This window comes from Zootoca vivipara, chromosome 2 (assembly GCF_965207765.1).
Source record: "Zootoca vivipara chromosome 2, rZooViv2.hap1.1, whole genome shotgun sequence".
NCBI classification, from domain to species: domain Eukaryota; kingdom Metazoa; phylum Chordata; class Lepidosauria; order Squamata; family Lacertidae; genus Zootoca; species Zootoca vivipara.
The window spans coordinates 26221473-26237280 of record NC_142584.1 but is presented as its reverse complement, the minus strand read 5'-3'; the positions used below and the strand labels follow the sequence as shown (position 1 = coordinate 26237280).

The window sequence follows — 15808 nt, the reverse complement described above, 5'->3', positions numbered from 1 at the left end:
TTCCCGATTCCCCGCCTTTCCCAGGCTGCGCTCCTAGAGGCTGCCGCCAGGGCAGAGCGATACAAGAGCAGGCGGGGCCGGGGGCGGGCGGAGGCGGAGGCGGCTTGCCGTGGGATGAGCCTGGCTCCTGGGAGGCGGTATAAAAACGTCGGCGCCTTTCCCTGCCGCGCTGCAACGTACTCGGATCTTAGCTGCAGCGTTCCCGGTTTCTCCCGCGCGCTGCTCTCGGCTTGAGCTCTGCGCCCCCTGCCTTGGTCTATGGTGCTTCCCGGAGCCCCCGGCACCGTCATGTCGCGCTCGGAGGAGGTGCATCGGATCACCGAGAATGTCTACAAGGTAAGACCTGAGCGTCCGGAGCTCTGGGGAGGGGGGGTGCGGGGGGGCAGCGTTGCATTCCTTTGCTTCTGGAGTAGCCTTTCATCTTCCGAGTCTCTTCCTTTCCCTCCCCCCTCCCCAAATGTGGCTCTTTCAGCTGCACCGGGACTCCCTGTTTTGCGCACACCTTCCCCCTGCCGCTGCCTGGTACCGGGGCTGGCGCCGCACGCCAGCTTTGCTTTGTGTGCCTTGCCGAGTGGCACTCACCTGTTGCAAGATTTTGTAGCTTTCCTCGCTTCCTCCCTCTTTTCACCTACATTTCTCCTCTCTCTCTCTCTCTCTCTCTCTCTCTCTCTCTCTCTCTCCCCCCCCCCCCCCAAATCGAATTTCTAGTTATTTCATTATCCTGGGTATGCGTCGGGTGGTTCTAAGCGCCTTTTTGCCCTGGAAACAATGATTTTAAAACACCTGGCTTGCATAACAAGAGTGCCTTGGTTACCTTCTCCTGTATCCGTCCAAGTGCCGAGATAGTCCTCTTTATACCGATCGTTTTGTAACTACGGGAAGCTCCCTCCCCCGCCGCCCCAATCCTATCCCGAACTCCTTAATTTAATACTGCTTTCCTCTGAGGTTATAAGGTGGGGATGGCTAGAATATCATACCTTCCTAAGGCGAGAGAGTTTTGTAAAGGACTTGGTGAGAAGTGTGTGTTGTACACATGTCTAAGTCTTCCCCGGAGAAAAAGAGCCCCAATTAGGAGAGTCATTTGTTTATTTATTTATTTATTTAAAGCAAACCAGCAACTTTTCTCCTAACCCCCCCATTTCCCCCCCAAAATGAGTTTGTTTTTAGTACAATACTTGATTTGTTTCAAAAGAATCCCTGTTTGTAGGGCAAATACCAGTATCTTAACTTGTTAATTATTCCAACTGGCTAATGCTAGTTAGATTTGCCTGAAGCAGTAATTTGCTTTTTCTTTGTCAGATATTATTACGAAAGTACTGTTTATTCATTTTTAAATAAGGTTCCTTCCCTCCCATGCTAACATGTTTGGCCTATTCTCTCTCCCCCCCCTTTTTTTCTTTTTTTCTTTCTAAATAGGGGAAACAAATTGGTTTTGTTCTAAAATGGGTATAGGAAGATGTCTTATGTAAGGGCAGAGCCGATAGGTGACTTGTGTGTAGGAGTCTTTTTTTTTTTTAAGAATGAACTTTTTCTCTCTGGTATGTAAACCTGGTCTCCTATACTAGATTCCAGGCAGTTCCTATCCTGGGCAAGGGTAATTCACAAAGGATAATTCACAAAATAATCCTATACACAATCCTTGACTAGTACTAGGAAGTCAGTCCTACTCATTTCAATGCTAGTCAGGCCAAGGTAAATGAGTGCAGGATTGCAGCCTGTAACAGAGGAAAGAGAATAGATGAGAACGGAGAAGGAAGCAGGGTTCTCTCCCCCTGAGTACAGGTATATGTTTTGTATGGCTTAAAATTTTTAAGTGCATCTTCGGACATGACCTTTCCATTAATTCTAGAGAATCCGTCAATTTGCTAGGGTGTCTTTAACTCTAAAACTGTTGGATTCTTCTGAATTTGGAGACTTGGAGTTCTTTGCAGCTGTTCATGGCTTTCTAAGTAGATCTTCCAAGGCTTCTGTTGAATAGTTTTAATTATAAATGTTCCCTTACTAAACTACTTCTCTGCTAAGTCAAATCAGCGTGGAGGCATGTGGTACCTAAATAAACGCTGTTTCTTGCTTTAAATAATGGCACACTTCCCTTTTTATCCTAAGGTTTAATCTGCTGGCTCATGTAACATGTTTGAGTCTATTTAAGTAAACGAAGAACAATAGAAAGAAAGAACTACTTGAGTTAAAGGGGCCCTGGATTGATAGAGGCCCTTAATGTGTGTGTGTGTGTTACTTTCAGATATTGTCATACAAAATTGGCCAATATTATGTTCGTTTATGCCGGGATAATATCTAGTTAAATATCATGCCATTCAAAAGCACGTGTCCCTCAGTAAACACACACCAGTTACTTGATAATTTCTGGGCAGTTGTTCAAAATCTGCTGTCCCAAGGCATATGTACATGGTGTTCTGTTTTTTTTAAAAAAATAAAATAGTAGAGGTGCTGTTACACAGTGCAAGCCTGATATCCCCAGTGCCTATGCCACATGTAAATGTTCTTCCACCTGCACATATTTCAGATGCAGGAATTGTCACCTATGTGTACAGATGGTGTTGTTGAGGTAGTGCTTCTGGCATCATATCACCTGGAACAAGAAGCGCACCTCCTTTGTTGAGCATGGAGTGTTGGAATTTCTCATGTAAATATTTGCTCCTGTCCCCTTGCTCCCAATGGCACCCAGAGACAATGGAGCAGTTTCTGCTTTGTCATAAAGGCTCAAAGGGGGGCTGAAGCTGATCTATATCAGATTCCAAGTTTGTTGCGAGAGTGGTTAAGTTGGGCCAATTATTTGCTTTGAAATACCCTTGGCCTTTGTTTTTAAGTTAGGCACACTTCCACAAGCAACCTTATTGTTAAGACCGTAATTAGTTCTATGGCTGTGGTTCTGTTGGGGATTAATGAAGCTCTGGAATATTTTCCCTCTCCCTACCTTTTGAGTTTGACAGCTAACTGAAAATATTCTTCTGCTGTAAGAACGAGGGCAAATTAAAATGGTTCTGCTCCACCAGGCCTTATGAGGAACTCTTAATAAAAAGTCTTGCTAACTTGAGAATGTAATGCGGCTCTCATGCATTAAACTGGAGCCATTTGCACTATTGTCTGGGGTCAGCCTTTGCAGTCTCTGTTCATCTCTTTAAATGATTACAACATTAAGTTATCTGTGAAAAGCATGAAATGCCTCAATTATTAGGCTCGCACCATTTAACCTTGCAGGATGTCTTAAAGCTGCCTTTCTTGTCATCTCCCCCCCTCCTGTGCCCCACCTTTGTGCATTGCTTGATAGGAGAGCCATCCTTAGCCATTGAAAATTATTTATTTGATGAGAGAGTGAATCTACCTCCCACTTGTTTCCCCCTTCCGCATTATGATTGTTATGAACAGGCTGATACATTTCTTGGTTTCATAGATTGGCCAGGATCCAAAGAGCCATGGAAGTAACCCTCTCAGACTGTCCCAAGCTACATGGCAAAGTGCTTTTGAAACTGGGGGTGGGAATTTTGAAAGCTGTTTGTGATACGGAAACTGTTCAAAGAAGAGTGGCAACTCTTTGGATGGGATTAAATTCTCCCTGCTTTTACAGCCATAGGCATATGGTATAGGCATCCCTTTGTCCATAAAGAGTGTGAATGATAACTATGGGATAGGCCAATGGCTTACACTGGAGATGATGTAGGGTGACCCTCCAAATCCCATTAGCCCCAGCTAGCATGGTCCATGGCTGGGGATGGTGGGTGTTGAACTCCACCAACATCTGAAGGGTCACAGATTCTCCATCCCTGGCTTACTGGGGGACTGGTCTAGCTACAGAGAGCTCTGTGTGATATTTAGTATGAACCCTTTGTTTGTTTAGGAGTCTGGAACAGCAGCACAATTATGTGTCACTGCTACTTTGCAGCTAGTGAGGCAAAAGTTTCTGCCTCACTTGCCAAGTACAGAATATTGTGTTTGTTCTTAAATCTATCTTTTTTTAAAATATTTTTTTATTTTTTTTAAAGATACAAGATAGCAATATACAGATACAATCATACAAAGGACACAACAAAACACAACAAAAACATACAATTACGAAAAGAAAAAAAGAAAAAGAAAAAAAAGAAATATCTTTAGTTGGATATGCTTGCTGTAAATTTCAAAATGCTTTTTCTCCCAGCACAAGTATTGTAAACAACCATCCACAGGCTGTCCTTTTTTATACTAGCAACCAAAGTGTGTCATTACACTTGACTAGTGTAGCTTCAGCTGAATAACAGCCCCTTTGTGCATTTCACAAGTAGTTTTCATTGGTAGGATCTGGTCACTTCACACTCCATGGCAATAGTTGTGATAATCCAATTGCATTGTCAGGACTGGTAGTGTTGAGCCTGGAGCTGAGAGACCCAGTTGCAAGCCAAACACAAACGTATTTATGTAGTAATGCTTATTAAAAACAGCTGTAGACAACTACATGGTATATGGTAGATGGACAGAAGGGAGGTAAGCACTATGGCAATGCCTACGACAACTAGGAATAAGGGTAAGGCTATGCAAATACCACAGATATTCTCTGAGCTACACAGAGCAGGAGGTTACATCCCTCTGGACATGCTGGAAGGAGCTCTCTTTTGGGCAGTTACCACTTGTTCATTAATTTCTCTAGCTTTATGAACACATCTTCACAAGTCAAAACAAAATAAAATCCTTCCAGTAGCACCTTAGAGACCAACTAAGTTTGTCTTGCAGACCAATTGCAGTCGTTAACAGTCACCAACAGGTTTACCATCAATCACCCATTCCCACCACCCTTCTGAGTAATACCCCTCCCCACCCTCTGACTATACATAAGGGTCTGGTGACTTCTGTTTCAGTGTATCTGACGAAGTGTGCATGCACACGAAAGCTCATACCTATGACAAACTTACCGGTAGTTGGTCTCTAAGGTGCTACCGGAAGGATTTTTTTGTTTTGTTTTGACTGCGTCAGACCTACACGACTACGTATCTGTAATCTTCACAAGTGACCTCATTGTTGTCCGTGGTTTGTGTCCTCTTACAACGCATTTCCTCTTGGCTGCCTTTCATGGGCAACTAATTTTCAAAAGAACTTCAGTGGATGTTACCTTTGGGTGTATCCCTGTGTTAATGATGATAGATGGTAATTTAGCATTTGTAAAGTGTGTTTAAAGCATTTAGACTTGTTTGTCATAGCTGTGTAATTCTTGGCAAGTGTCAGTACTATTAGTCCCAAATTGGTGGTGGGTAAAAGCTGAGTTTAAGAGAAGTTTACCCAAGAACAAGATTTGAACTAGGGATTTTCCAAATCAGACATTCATTATATGGCACCAGTGGGTCTCTTGATGAAATACTACATGGTGTGCATAGCCTTGGATTCTCTGTTAGTTTGCATGGCCAGTTGTTAATACTGTAGAAGGGACATAGGTGAGGCATTCTGTACAAGAGGAGAATACGGGAGACACTATACAATACTTATAACTGTTGGTGTGAATAGATGCTAGGAAAATGTTACCCACCCTTCCTCACGTTTGCGAGTTCAACAAGGTGCCATCCCTTTACATCTTAAAAGGGAAGCTTAGGTTAGTTTTTAGCCTTTTAGTTTAAGTAATCCAGGATGCTTTAAGGCAGACTGGATTCCCCCCTTTTCTCTCCCTTAAAACAACAATTACACAAACAAGTCTTGTAAAAAGTAAAAATAACATTTACTCGCTCAGAACACTTGTTGAAGAGTAATAGATACAGCAGCTTTGTTCAGGCAGGCTTAAAATGGTAATTCGATTACAAAGACGCACTTAAGTCTATCTTAAAAGCAGATGCTCTCGCATTGCTGGCAGAGCAGAAAGAGATGAAAAGAGGAAGAGGGTGTGCCCAGGGAGGTAGGAGAATACAGTATATAGCTATGTCTTCCCGCTCTAGCAAGTTTATAGGAAAACTTTTGTGAGCTTCAGCTCCTATCATGTGCGTTATTTAGCAAAACATGAGTTGTTGGTTTGACTTCATTTTAAATATCTCACCATTACATTTCAGAAGGTTCAGTAAACATTTAGTCGTTTAGTCGTGTCTGACTGTTTGTGACCCCATGGACCAGAGCACGCCAGGCACTCCTGTCTTCCACTGCCTCCCGCAGTTTGGTCAGACTCATGTTGGTAGCTTCAAGAACACTGTCCAACCATCTTGTCCTCTGTCGTCCCCTTCTCCTAGTGCCCTCAATCTTTCCCAACATCAGGGTCTTTTCCAGGGAGTCTTCTCTTCTCATGAGGTGGCCAAAGTATTGGAGCCTTAGCTTCAGGATCTGTCCTTCTAGTGAGCACTCAGGGCTGATTTCCTTCAGAATGGATAGGTTTGACCTTCTCGCAGTCCATGGGACTCTCAAGAGTCTCCTCCAGCACCATAATTCAAAAGCATCAATTCTTCAGCGATCAGCCTTCTTTGTGGTCCAGCTCTCACTTCCGTACATCACTACTGGGAAAACCATACAGTAAACATACAGGGGGATAAATGTGAATTGGTTACATGATTACATAGATCTTCTCCCAATCCTGTCTGTAACAGCTTGCAATGGCATTTGTGGCCAGGATGGTTATTTTCCAACGTATAGCAAGCTAATTCTGAAGCAACACCTTTTTGTTCTCTTGTGCCTTAATGGGGACATGTTTTAAATTTAATCAAACCCCTGCTGCTACTTGCTGAAACATTTTTAGTCACAGTTACATAAAAATGGTTAAGCTTGTGTTGGAGATCATGTTGGCAGACTCTTCACTTGCGGTCTGAATGAATGGTCTCTTGTTGAAAGATTGCCCTAATAAGTGAGCTGGGGCAAGTTGGGTGACTTGAAGATTGTGAGTGCTTAAGCTAAGCAAACAGGAAGAGAAATGTGGCTGAACAAGTAAACTGGATTCGGCCCGTCCTCTGAAATAATAAAACACTGGGGTCTCCAAGGGCCATTGCTTCTGAATTATAGTCGCTCCTGTTAAAGTTGTTGTCTTTTGAAGAGCTGTGCTAATGGCATGTTTGCAGCAAAGGTAACGATTTCTCTGGGAGTTCAGGAACAGGGCTATTGTGATCTTGCTTGTCCTTGCCGTGCTGGCAAGGACTGGAATTATTTAACTTGGCAGATGCAGATTTCTAAGAATTATTTGCCTCCCTTTTTTATATCTTTGTGCTGGGATCAGAGGGGAAAATTGCCTAAAGCTTCTCTACCACAAATAATAAAAAAGGGAAACATAGTCGGGGCTAGTGTATGGAAGCAAAACTCCATCACCTTTCAATCTCTGTTGGACTTAGGTTGCAGGGACTGCAGTCTTGTGCATGTTTACATTTTAATAAGACCCACTGAATTCTATGGGGCTGATTCCCAAGTAGACGTGCACTGGATTGTGCTGTCAGAGAATTCACATAACTCTTCCAGTGTACGAGATTCTTTTGAACAATTAAATTAGATGTGGTTGAAAGGACAGCAGGTTTCACAAATAAGGTTATAACCTATTAAGTTAAACTAATGAACTTGTAGCACAGTGTACAGTATAGTGATTAGTACTACATATGAAAGGATCTTTCGCAGTGTTTGAAATGATCCAGGCCTAGGTAACTATCGACCAGTGAGCTTGACATCGATACCAGGAAAAGTCCTAGAACAGATAATTAAAAAGTGAACACTTAGAAAAGGATGCTGTCATTACTAAGAACCAGCATGGGTTTCAAAAACTGTTAGGTGGATTTGAAGCTGGTTTACTGGCCGAACCCAAAGAGTGCTCAGTAATGGTTCCTCAGCATCCTAGAAAAAAGTGACACATGGGATGCCACAAGGTTCTGTCCTGAGGTTGTTGTTGTTCAACATCATTATAAACAACTTTGAAAATGATATTGAGTGGATGCTCATCAAATCTTCAGATGACACCAAACTGGGCACCACAATTTAAGGAGGATATTGACAAGCTGGAAAGGCATTCAGAGGAGGGCAACCAAGATGATCAAGGGTCTGGAAACCAAACCTTATGAGGAACAGTTGAGGGAGTTGGGTATGTTTAGCCTGGTAAACATGATAGCCATCTTCAAATATCTAAAGGGCTGTCACATGGAGGATGGAGCAAGCTCCTGCTCCAGAGACTAGGACCCAAACCAATGGATCCACATTACAAGAAAAGAGATCCTGACTAAACGCCAGAAAGAACTTTCTGACAGTAAGAACTGCTCAACAGTGGAATGGACTCCCTCGGGAGGTGGTTAACTCTCCTTCCTTGGAGGTTTTTAAGCAGAGGTTGGATGGCCTTCTGTCATGGATGCTTTAGCTGAGATTCCTGCATTGCAGGGGGTTGGACCAGATCACCCTTAGGGTACCTTCCAACTCTACAATTTAAGTATACAGTAACACCCATCCAAAATATTCTCCTTTAGCCAATGTTCAGTTTTAATTTCTTGCAGGCTGTTAGAAATGGGGACATACCAATTGTTGCTGCTGCTCTGTCATTAGCCATACATGGTACTTTACAGAGTAATGTAATGTACATGGGAGGAATTCAGTGTAGCACTTTGATCATTGTTCCATCAGTGAGTTTTTCTGTTTGCCAGATGTAATGACCCACCCTCTCTTCCCCCTTGCATGCTTTTCTGTGGGTTCTCCCCACTCTCTCAGAGCCAGTTTGGGCAGGGAATGTAGGCAGGGACAGTTACCCTTATGTAGCTTTGGTGACAGTTAGGAATGGAAGTTAAAAGGTTAAGCAAAATACCTAACAGAAGAAGGGGAGGTCTGAGCTGGAATCAACAGCATCCTTCCGTCATTTTTCTTCTTCTAGTTGTTTATATTTCTGTGAAATCGTCAATGTTACAGTTTGAAAGGCAATGTCTACAACCATCTGCTGTTCATGTTCCTATACACTTTGGAAGTTTACAGCATGCCTGAAACATAGCTGATAGAACATTGAGTGTAATGCACTGAGGGTCAAACCCATGAACTTGTTTGTACTGCAACACAGTTGATTGGACTTCAGCCAATAAAAGGGGGCCGTTGAAATGCCCAGGTTTGGCTTACTGTGTGAACGTCCTGTTTGCTTTCTTCTTCTGCTATTTATGCATGTTAAGTACAGGAACAGATTTCAACAAAAGATGATGAATTCTGTGCAGTAACATGGCAGATGATAATTATAAAAAGCAAAGACACTTTCCGTTCTTAAACCGTATTGGTTAGGAAGATCAAAAGAAACCCCAGTCTTTTGTAACATTGCATCTCTTCTTGTTCAACGGAGGTTAAGTAATATGTGCGAGTTTAGGGGTGTAAGATAATAGTTTCGTACCCTTTATCTGAACTCCAGTTGGTTTTTTTGTGGGTTTTTTTTTTTTGGAGAATGCAAATGGCTCCAGGATTTGGCACAATCTTATTTCCACTTCAAAACTAAGAATAGCCATCCAGCCATGAAATAGACCAGGCATCCCCAAACTGCGGCCCTCCAGATGTTTTGGCCTACAACTCCCATGACCCCTAGCTAACAGGACCAGTGGTCAGGGATGATGGGAATTGTAGTCCAAAACATCTGGAGGGCCGAAGTTTGGGGATGCCTGAAATAGACCATGTGAGAAACTTCATGCAAGACCATTATTTTGTTTGGTGTCTTTGTAGAAATGACACCATGGCTCCATGGCACCCTGATATATTTGCTGCCAAATATTCAAATTAAAGGATGTCTTGACTTACATTGTTCTGTCTAGTGTGTGAGCAATTTATATGCATAGAGATTTGTCAATATTTTTCATGCTATAGCTGTTCTGCTACTTTAAATAATTCAAATCTGTTTAAACTGGAAAGTAGGGAATCTGTGACCCTCCACATATTGTTGGACACTAATTCTCATATTTGCCTCTGCTAGCATCTGTGCATCTCTCACCCAAAGCAGTTAATCGGCTCTGGCCAAATTATGTCCTTTATGTAAATATAAGGAGGTGTTGGTGTTGTGCTCCAGAGTGTATGATCTCTGAAGTTTAATAATGACTTAAAAAGCTATGTTTATCTAATTGCAAAAGTTGATAGAGATGGAATTTGCTACCAATTCTTATGTGATGGTATTCCAGGTTTTCTTTCTGAATGAGATTCACACGTTCATGTCATATGTTTGTCAGGGAATTAAAAAGACTTAAAAATAAACCCTGCATTTTGTTATGTTTTCTTCAGAGCAGACCCATTGAAATTAATGACTGAATTTAACTTTGGGCATATCCACACCTCCGTATGCCTTGCTGCTAAATTAGACCAAGCAGCAACTGGGTTTTCAGAGGATTGCCATTTGTTCCAGTTTCGCACTAAAGAGTGTGTTTTCTGGGGGGAAAGCAACGGGGCAAAGCCAAAACTGCTCAGACCTGTGCCTAGAAAGCATGTGGCAAAGTGGAAAACCACTTGGACCCGTACTTTCTAGGCAAGGGATAAGTGGAAATGTAGATGAGCCCTTAGTTAAATTTATTAATTTCTCATTAATTTCAATGGGTCTACCTTTAGTTAAAAACCTAGTTGAATACTACCCAATATTTTGATCTTAAAGAGAAAGCCAATTCCCCCAACTGCATGGTCATCTGTAGGACTACCGTACTTTGCGGAGCATCTTCTGGTTGGAAGTCACCATAAGCTTTACTGAGGATGGTTTCAGTAAGAAATACCAACAGATCCAACTTATGCAAGCCATAAGGGTGATCCTAACTTCTACAGGAAGTAGGAACAGAATGTGCAGCTTGCCAGATGGAAAGTTCTCTTCTAAGCTTGTTAGATTGGCAGTGAATTTGTCTGTTTCCGGTAATCTGTTGCATTTCATCTTGCTCTTGGCTTTCCATTTATCATGATAGCATTTGGTCGTGGTATGCCTTCTAGGGTTGATTGCTTCACTTGGATAGCTGCGTTCAGAAATCCATGCGTTCATCTTTCTATATTGAGTGACACCAGCTGGATATTTTATCAGTAGCTGATCATTCTAGAGAGAGAAGACAATCTTGGATAAATGGTGGAATGTGGGATCTTTCAACAGTTCTCCTGACCCTTTATTCTGAAGTCTGTTTATCTAGCGAGATCGAGCATATACCACCCCTTTTTCTTGCCCCCCCCAACCTCAACAGTGATCCTATTAAGACCTTGGTGGAATCAATTCATGGACCATAGTATGGGTCTCCAGGATCAGGAATGCTAGAGAGAACAGAAGCCTTGACTCCATCTCTATTAGAGTTTTTAGCTACTGTTATTCTATTATGCTGTCCAAACTCTTCATGTGTTCTGTTTGATTTGGCTTAGCCAGTAATGTATACCTATGTATGTTCTTTCTCTTGTGTTCCATTGATAAGTTGCAAAAGTTTAATGTTGTACATGGATGGAAGAAAAGGCGCTTCTACATACAGTATATTTGATTGCTGCCATTGGTGTGGTTTGGAGCATATTCCCCAAATGACAAAGGCCCATGTTGACTCCTGGTCTACTGCTCTCACTTCTCCCATGTAATGCTCACTAAGGTCGGCGGTTCAAATCCCCGCGACAGAGTGAGCTCCCGTTGTTCGGTCCCAGCTCCTGCCAGTTCGAAAGCACACAGTGCAAGTAGATAAATAGGTACCGCTCCGACGGGAAGGTAAACGGCGTTTCCGTGTGCTGCTCTGGCTTCGCCAGAAGCGGCTTAGTCATGCTGGCCACATGACCCGGAAAAACTCTGCGGAAGGGGACAAATGCCGGTTCCCTCGGCCTGTAAAGCGAGATGGGTTCTGCACCCCAGAGTCGTCTGCAACTGGACTTACCGTAATTGTCAGGGGTCCCTTTACCTTTAACTATGCTGTAGCTCAGGCATCCCCAAACTTCGGCCCTCCAGATGTTTTGGACTACAATTCCCATCTTCCCCGACCACTGGTCCTGTTAGCTAGGGATCATGGGAGTTGTAGGCCAAAACATCTGGAGGGCCGCAGTTTGGGGATGCCTGCTGTAGCTGAACCTGGTATTCTAAGGAAGGCTACAGCAATATCTAGCTGCCTTCCCTCCGCTGTTGGGGATGCAGTTAGGAAACCAGCTACTTTCTGCAGCACTTATCAAATGAGCTTCAGCTTTCTGCTTCCACATGGTAGTCTTTCCTAAGCCACCCTTCTTAAAAAGGCTCTGATTCTAGAGAACTACGATTACCAGAGCTCTCCCTCAGAATGATTACACTTAATGAGATAGTGGAAGGAGCTGTCAGCCTCCCTTTCTCCACTGCTGCCACCACAATTGGCTTGCCTACACATGTGGAATAATTACAGGGGGAGATGGAGAAAGCTTGGCACCTACCGCCAACGTAATCCTACCTCCCCCTCTACTGTGACTCATCCTGGTGGACTTCTTTGTAACAGAACAGATATCATTGTGGCACCGATAGGAGTCTTATCACCTCTGCTGGTGCTTTCTGAAAATTTACATCTGCAGCGCATCAGAAATGTACACCAAGGAGAGATGCGAGTTTGACATCCTATTCACAGTGTTTAAAAGTGTACTAGAATTTTGTGTGAGTATAATTACAACATTGGGGATCATATTATATATAGATACACACACACACCCAGAGTTAAAAGTAGGAAAGCGAACCCCTTCATAATAAGAGTGTAATTTAATGGTCTGTTCAGGGAGCTATATCTCAGCTTTGCCATTATTGGAAACTTCTACCCAGTTTGGCTTTGGAAATAAGACATTTTCACGTGTTAAGAGCGGTGGGCTGCTTCATCCTGGCATTTATTTATTTATTTTTAAAAAACCATCTTTCCTCTTAATCTTCCTTTGCTTTGGATGAGTGTAGCCAGAATTCCTGATCATGACTTGCTGCGCATCAGATGCAGTAAATGTCAGCCCAAGCAAAACAGCTGATTGCCTTATTATCTCAAAGTCCAGAGGGAAGAAGAGAGATTCTTTTTTTCAAATGAAGCCAAATTAGAATGGTGGGTGGCTGTCACATCCTGGCTGCTAGAGGGAGATATGCAGGTTGACAGAAGAGAGCCTGCCCCCGCCCCCAGGCTATAGTTATGCCACTTTGTATATGTGATGCTTTATGATCACCCCTGCATGCCTCTGGCTGAAACCACGTGTATCCCAGGAAGTGTTATGCAAATATAATGGCTGAGGGTGGTTGGGGTGAAAAGGGGTATGGACGCATCACTAGGAATGCTGCATTCTGTGCTGTGGTATGGTCCACTATGCATTTTTGCTTACTTATCTGCTAACAAATTTTTGCTCAGTGTGTACTATGCTTGTACTAAAATGGATGGATGAGGACTGACAAAAGTCAATCTATGGTACCAATCCTGGGATGGGGAACCCAAGGCTCTCCAGTTATTCCTGGAATCATAAAATCCTAGATTTGTAGAGAAGGAATCATCAAATGGTAGAGTTGGAAGGGATCCTTGAAGACATCAGTTGAACTCCCAGCAGCAATACGAGGATTGGATAGGATAAGAATCTGGCCCACTGGTCAAATCCAGTTCCCCACCCCTATTTCAATCTTCCGCTCTTTGTGGCTGTAGAGTTGCTGAATGATGCTCTAGGCCAGCTGCCGTTTGGAGGAGAAAGCTGGTCAAGGTGGGCCTTTGGTCTGCATCCAACCACCATTAGTCCCAGAAAACAAAGACTATGGTCAAGGATGATGGGAATTGTAGTCTAGCAGCATCTAGACAGCCACAGGTTTCCCATTCCTGTACTAATGTATTGCAAGACTCCTTTTTCTTCTCCCGCAGGAGAGAATTGGGATCCATGATGTGGGTTTGTCTCTGCCCATCTTGCAACTGGAAGGAAGTCTTTTTTAAAAAAAACAACCTTTGAGGATACTTAAGGGGAGAGACAAGCCTCTTGTTGCAGTTCCATTCCCTGCCTTCATCAAGGGTCTCTTGCCTGCTCTAGGCAAGATAAAAGGAAAAGGCGGGAACGCCATCTTGGGGGGGATTTTTCTTTTCCCAGGGATGCCTTCAGTTACCCCTGAGTGGAAATGCCTGGCTAGGACAGGCTTTGGGCTTGCCCGCGGCCATCACAGCACCCCTTCCCCCGCTTGCCACAGACCCATCAGGGTCCCTTCAGATCTGGGGAGCAGCGGGGGGCTGGGGGCAGGCCTCAGGAAAGTGCTTACCTCCACATCCTAGTTTACTCAGCCAATCGCTATTTTCTGCATTTTGCATACCAGAAAAATCATTATCAGTACACCTGTCTGGGTTTTGGATTGGCCCAAAGTCCGAGAATGTCCTCAAAGATGTTGATAACTGTGGTGGCCCATCTACGGAAGAAGGAGAAGTGAATGTTGGTACTTACCGTGATATGTTCCTTCTCTGTAGGGAGAATTGGGATCTGGCAGTCCCAGGTGCCGCTGTGTGCATGGGGGAGGCTATTGGACACTGAATCTCTGAGGATTGCCCAGAGGAGTATGATACTCCCCCCCCCACAAGGTCTAGGGGCCTCCTATCTTTCCTTTCCAGCTTTTCCTGCCTTCTCACCCCATATTAGGTTTATTTCCCTTCTCCCCTTTACCTGTGCTAGTTAAAGGGGCCAGAAAGAACCTTTCCTTTCATGTAGTGAACACAGGAGGCGTGTTCCTTTGAAATCACTGTGTTCCTCTCCTATTCCTTAGTTGTTATTGTATGACTATACAATTACTTACTTAAGCATGAGTTGATCTGGAGCAAGGAGCTTGTCTCTCCCCTGAAGTATCCTCAAAGGTGTTGTTTTTTTTAAAGACTTTGTGCCAGTGGTGAGATGGGCAGAAACAAACCCACATTCTGGGTCCCAATTCTCCCTACAGAGAAGGAACTTAACCATGCTAAGTACTAATGTTCGCTTCACTGAAAATTGCCTCATGGCCACTTTCTGTATTTCTTTGAATGTATTACATGGTTCATTACCTGCAGAAGAGGTAAAAAAGGCAGAATCGTCTCTGGACTTTCAGCTTAATAATAAACTTTCTGGGAGCACAGCACCTTTGGGAAAATTAAGGTGTAGCTAGACTGGCTTCCAGCATGATAGTGGTAGTGTAAATACCAGAAATAATAATCCATGAGAAAAATAAAAAGTCCCCAGGAACAAACCAAACCTGCGATGGTTAAAACGGGGGAACACACAAGGTACAGTGCCTCTGTTTAGGGAAAGTTAAAAAGCATGCACTTCCTATACCAATTTCTCACGTCTAGTCCAAGTTGCCTGCTTTCTGTGGTTGTGATTTTTGGGGTATGGGGAGTAGGGGAGAACTGGGGGATTCTATGTGGAGATCTACCCATGCTTTGTGGTAGCTCCTGTGCTTTGCATTCATAACAGTCTCAGGTCCAATCCCTAGCAACTCCAGTTCAAATGATTAAGTTGCAGATGTTGTACGAAAGACTTTATTTTCTTTATTTTCTGTGAAATACAGGGCGGGCGGGCTCTCTGCTAATGTTTTAACTTTTAGTGGAGTCATGGACTTGGTGACCTGCAAGGTGAGTTCCAGTCCTCATACCCAGTAGTGACCACTCCTTTAGATAATTACTGTACAACTAAGCGAAACCAATTGCATGTTTGCTTCTCGCAAAGGCAGTTGGTGACAACATCTTCTAAGGAGTTGGGGCAGGATCCCTGGAACAAAAGCAGTGTACCAACGAGTAGTGATAGTCTGAACACTCCCAAGAGGCTTCTTCAGTTATGCAACATCTGTGCCAGATGGTGGGACTTGGCAATGCATAGATACCAGCATTCTCCTGAGTTATGTAACTCTGTCTACATCCTCCTAAGCTGGTAGTGTTGCTACAGGCAGGAACAAAGGATGTCCTTTCTGAGCCCTCTTATTGCTGTCAAACTGGACTTGACCTTAAGCAGCAATTAAGTT

General features: G+C 43.4%; 1 protein-coding gene across 5 annotated transcripts in view; it reads left to right on the top strand.

The window, feature by feature from the left end:
* Positions 1–168: 168 nt before the first annotated feature.
* BAIAP2 (BAR/IMD domain containing adaptor protein 2) overlaps positions 169–15808 on the top strand; it is a 137247-nt gene continuing 121607 nt past the window's right edge. For all 5 annotated transcript variants that reach the window (XM_088663014.1, XM_088663016.1, XM_088663019.1 and 2 more), the window contains exon 1: positions 169–336. In XM_088663014.1, the coding sequence (XP_088519140.1) occupies positions 259–336 (78 nt within the window). In that variant the 5' untranslated portion in view covers positions 169–258. The remainder of the gene's footprint in view (positions 337–15808) is intronic.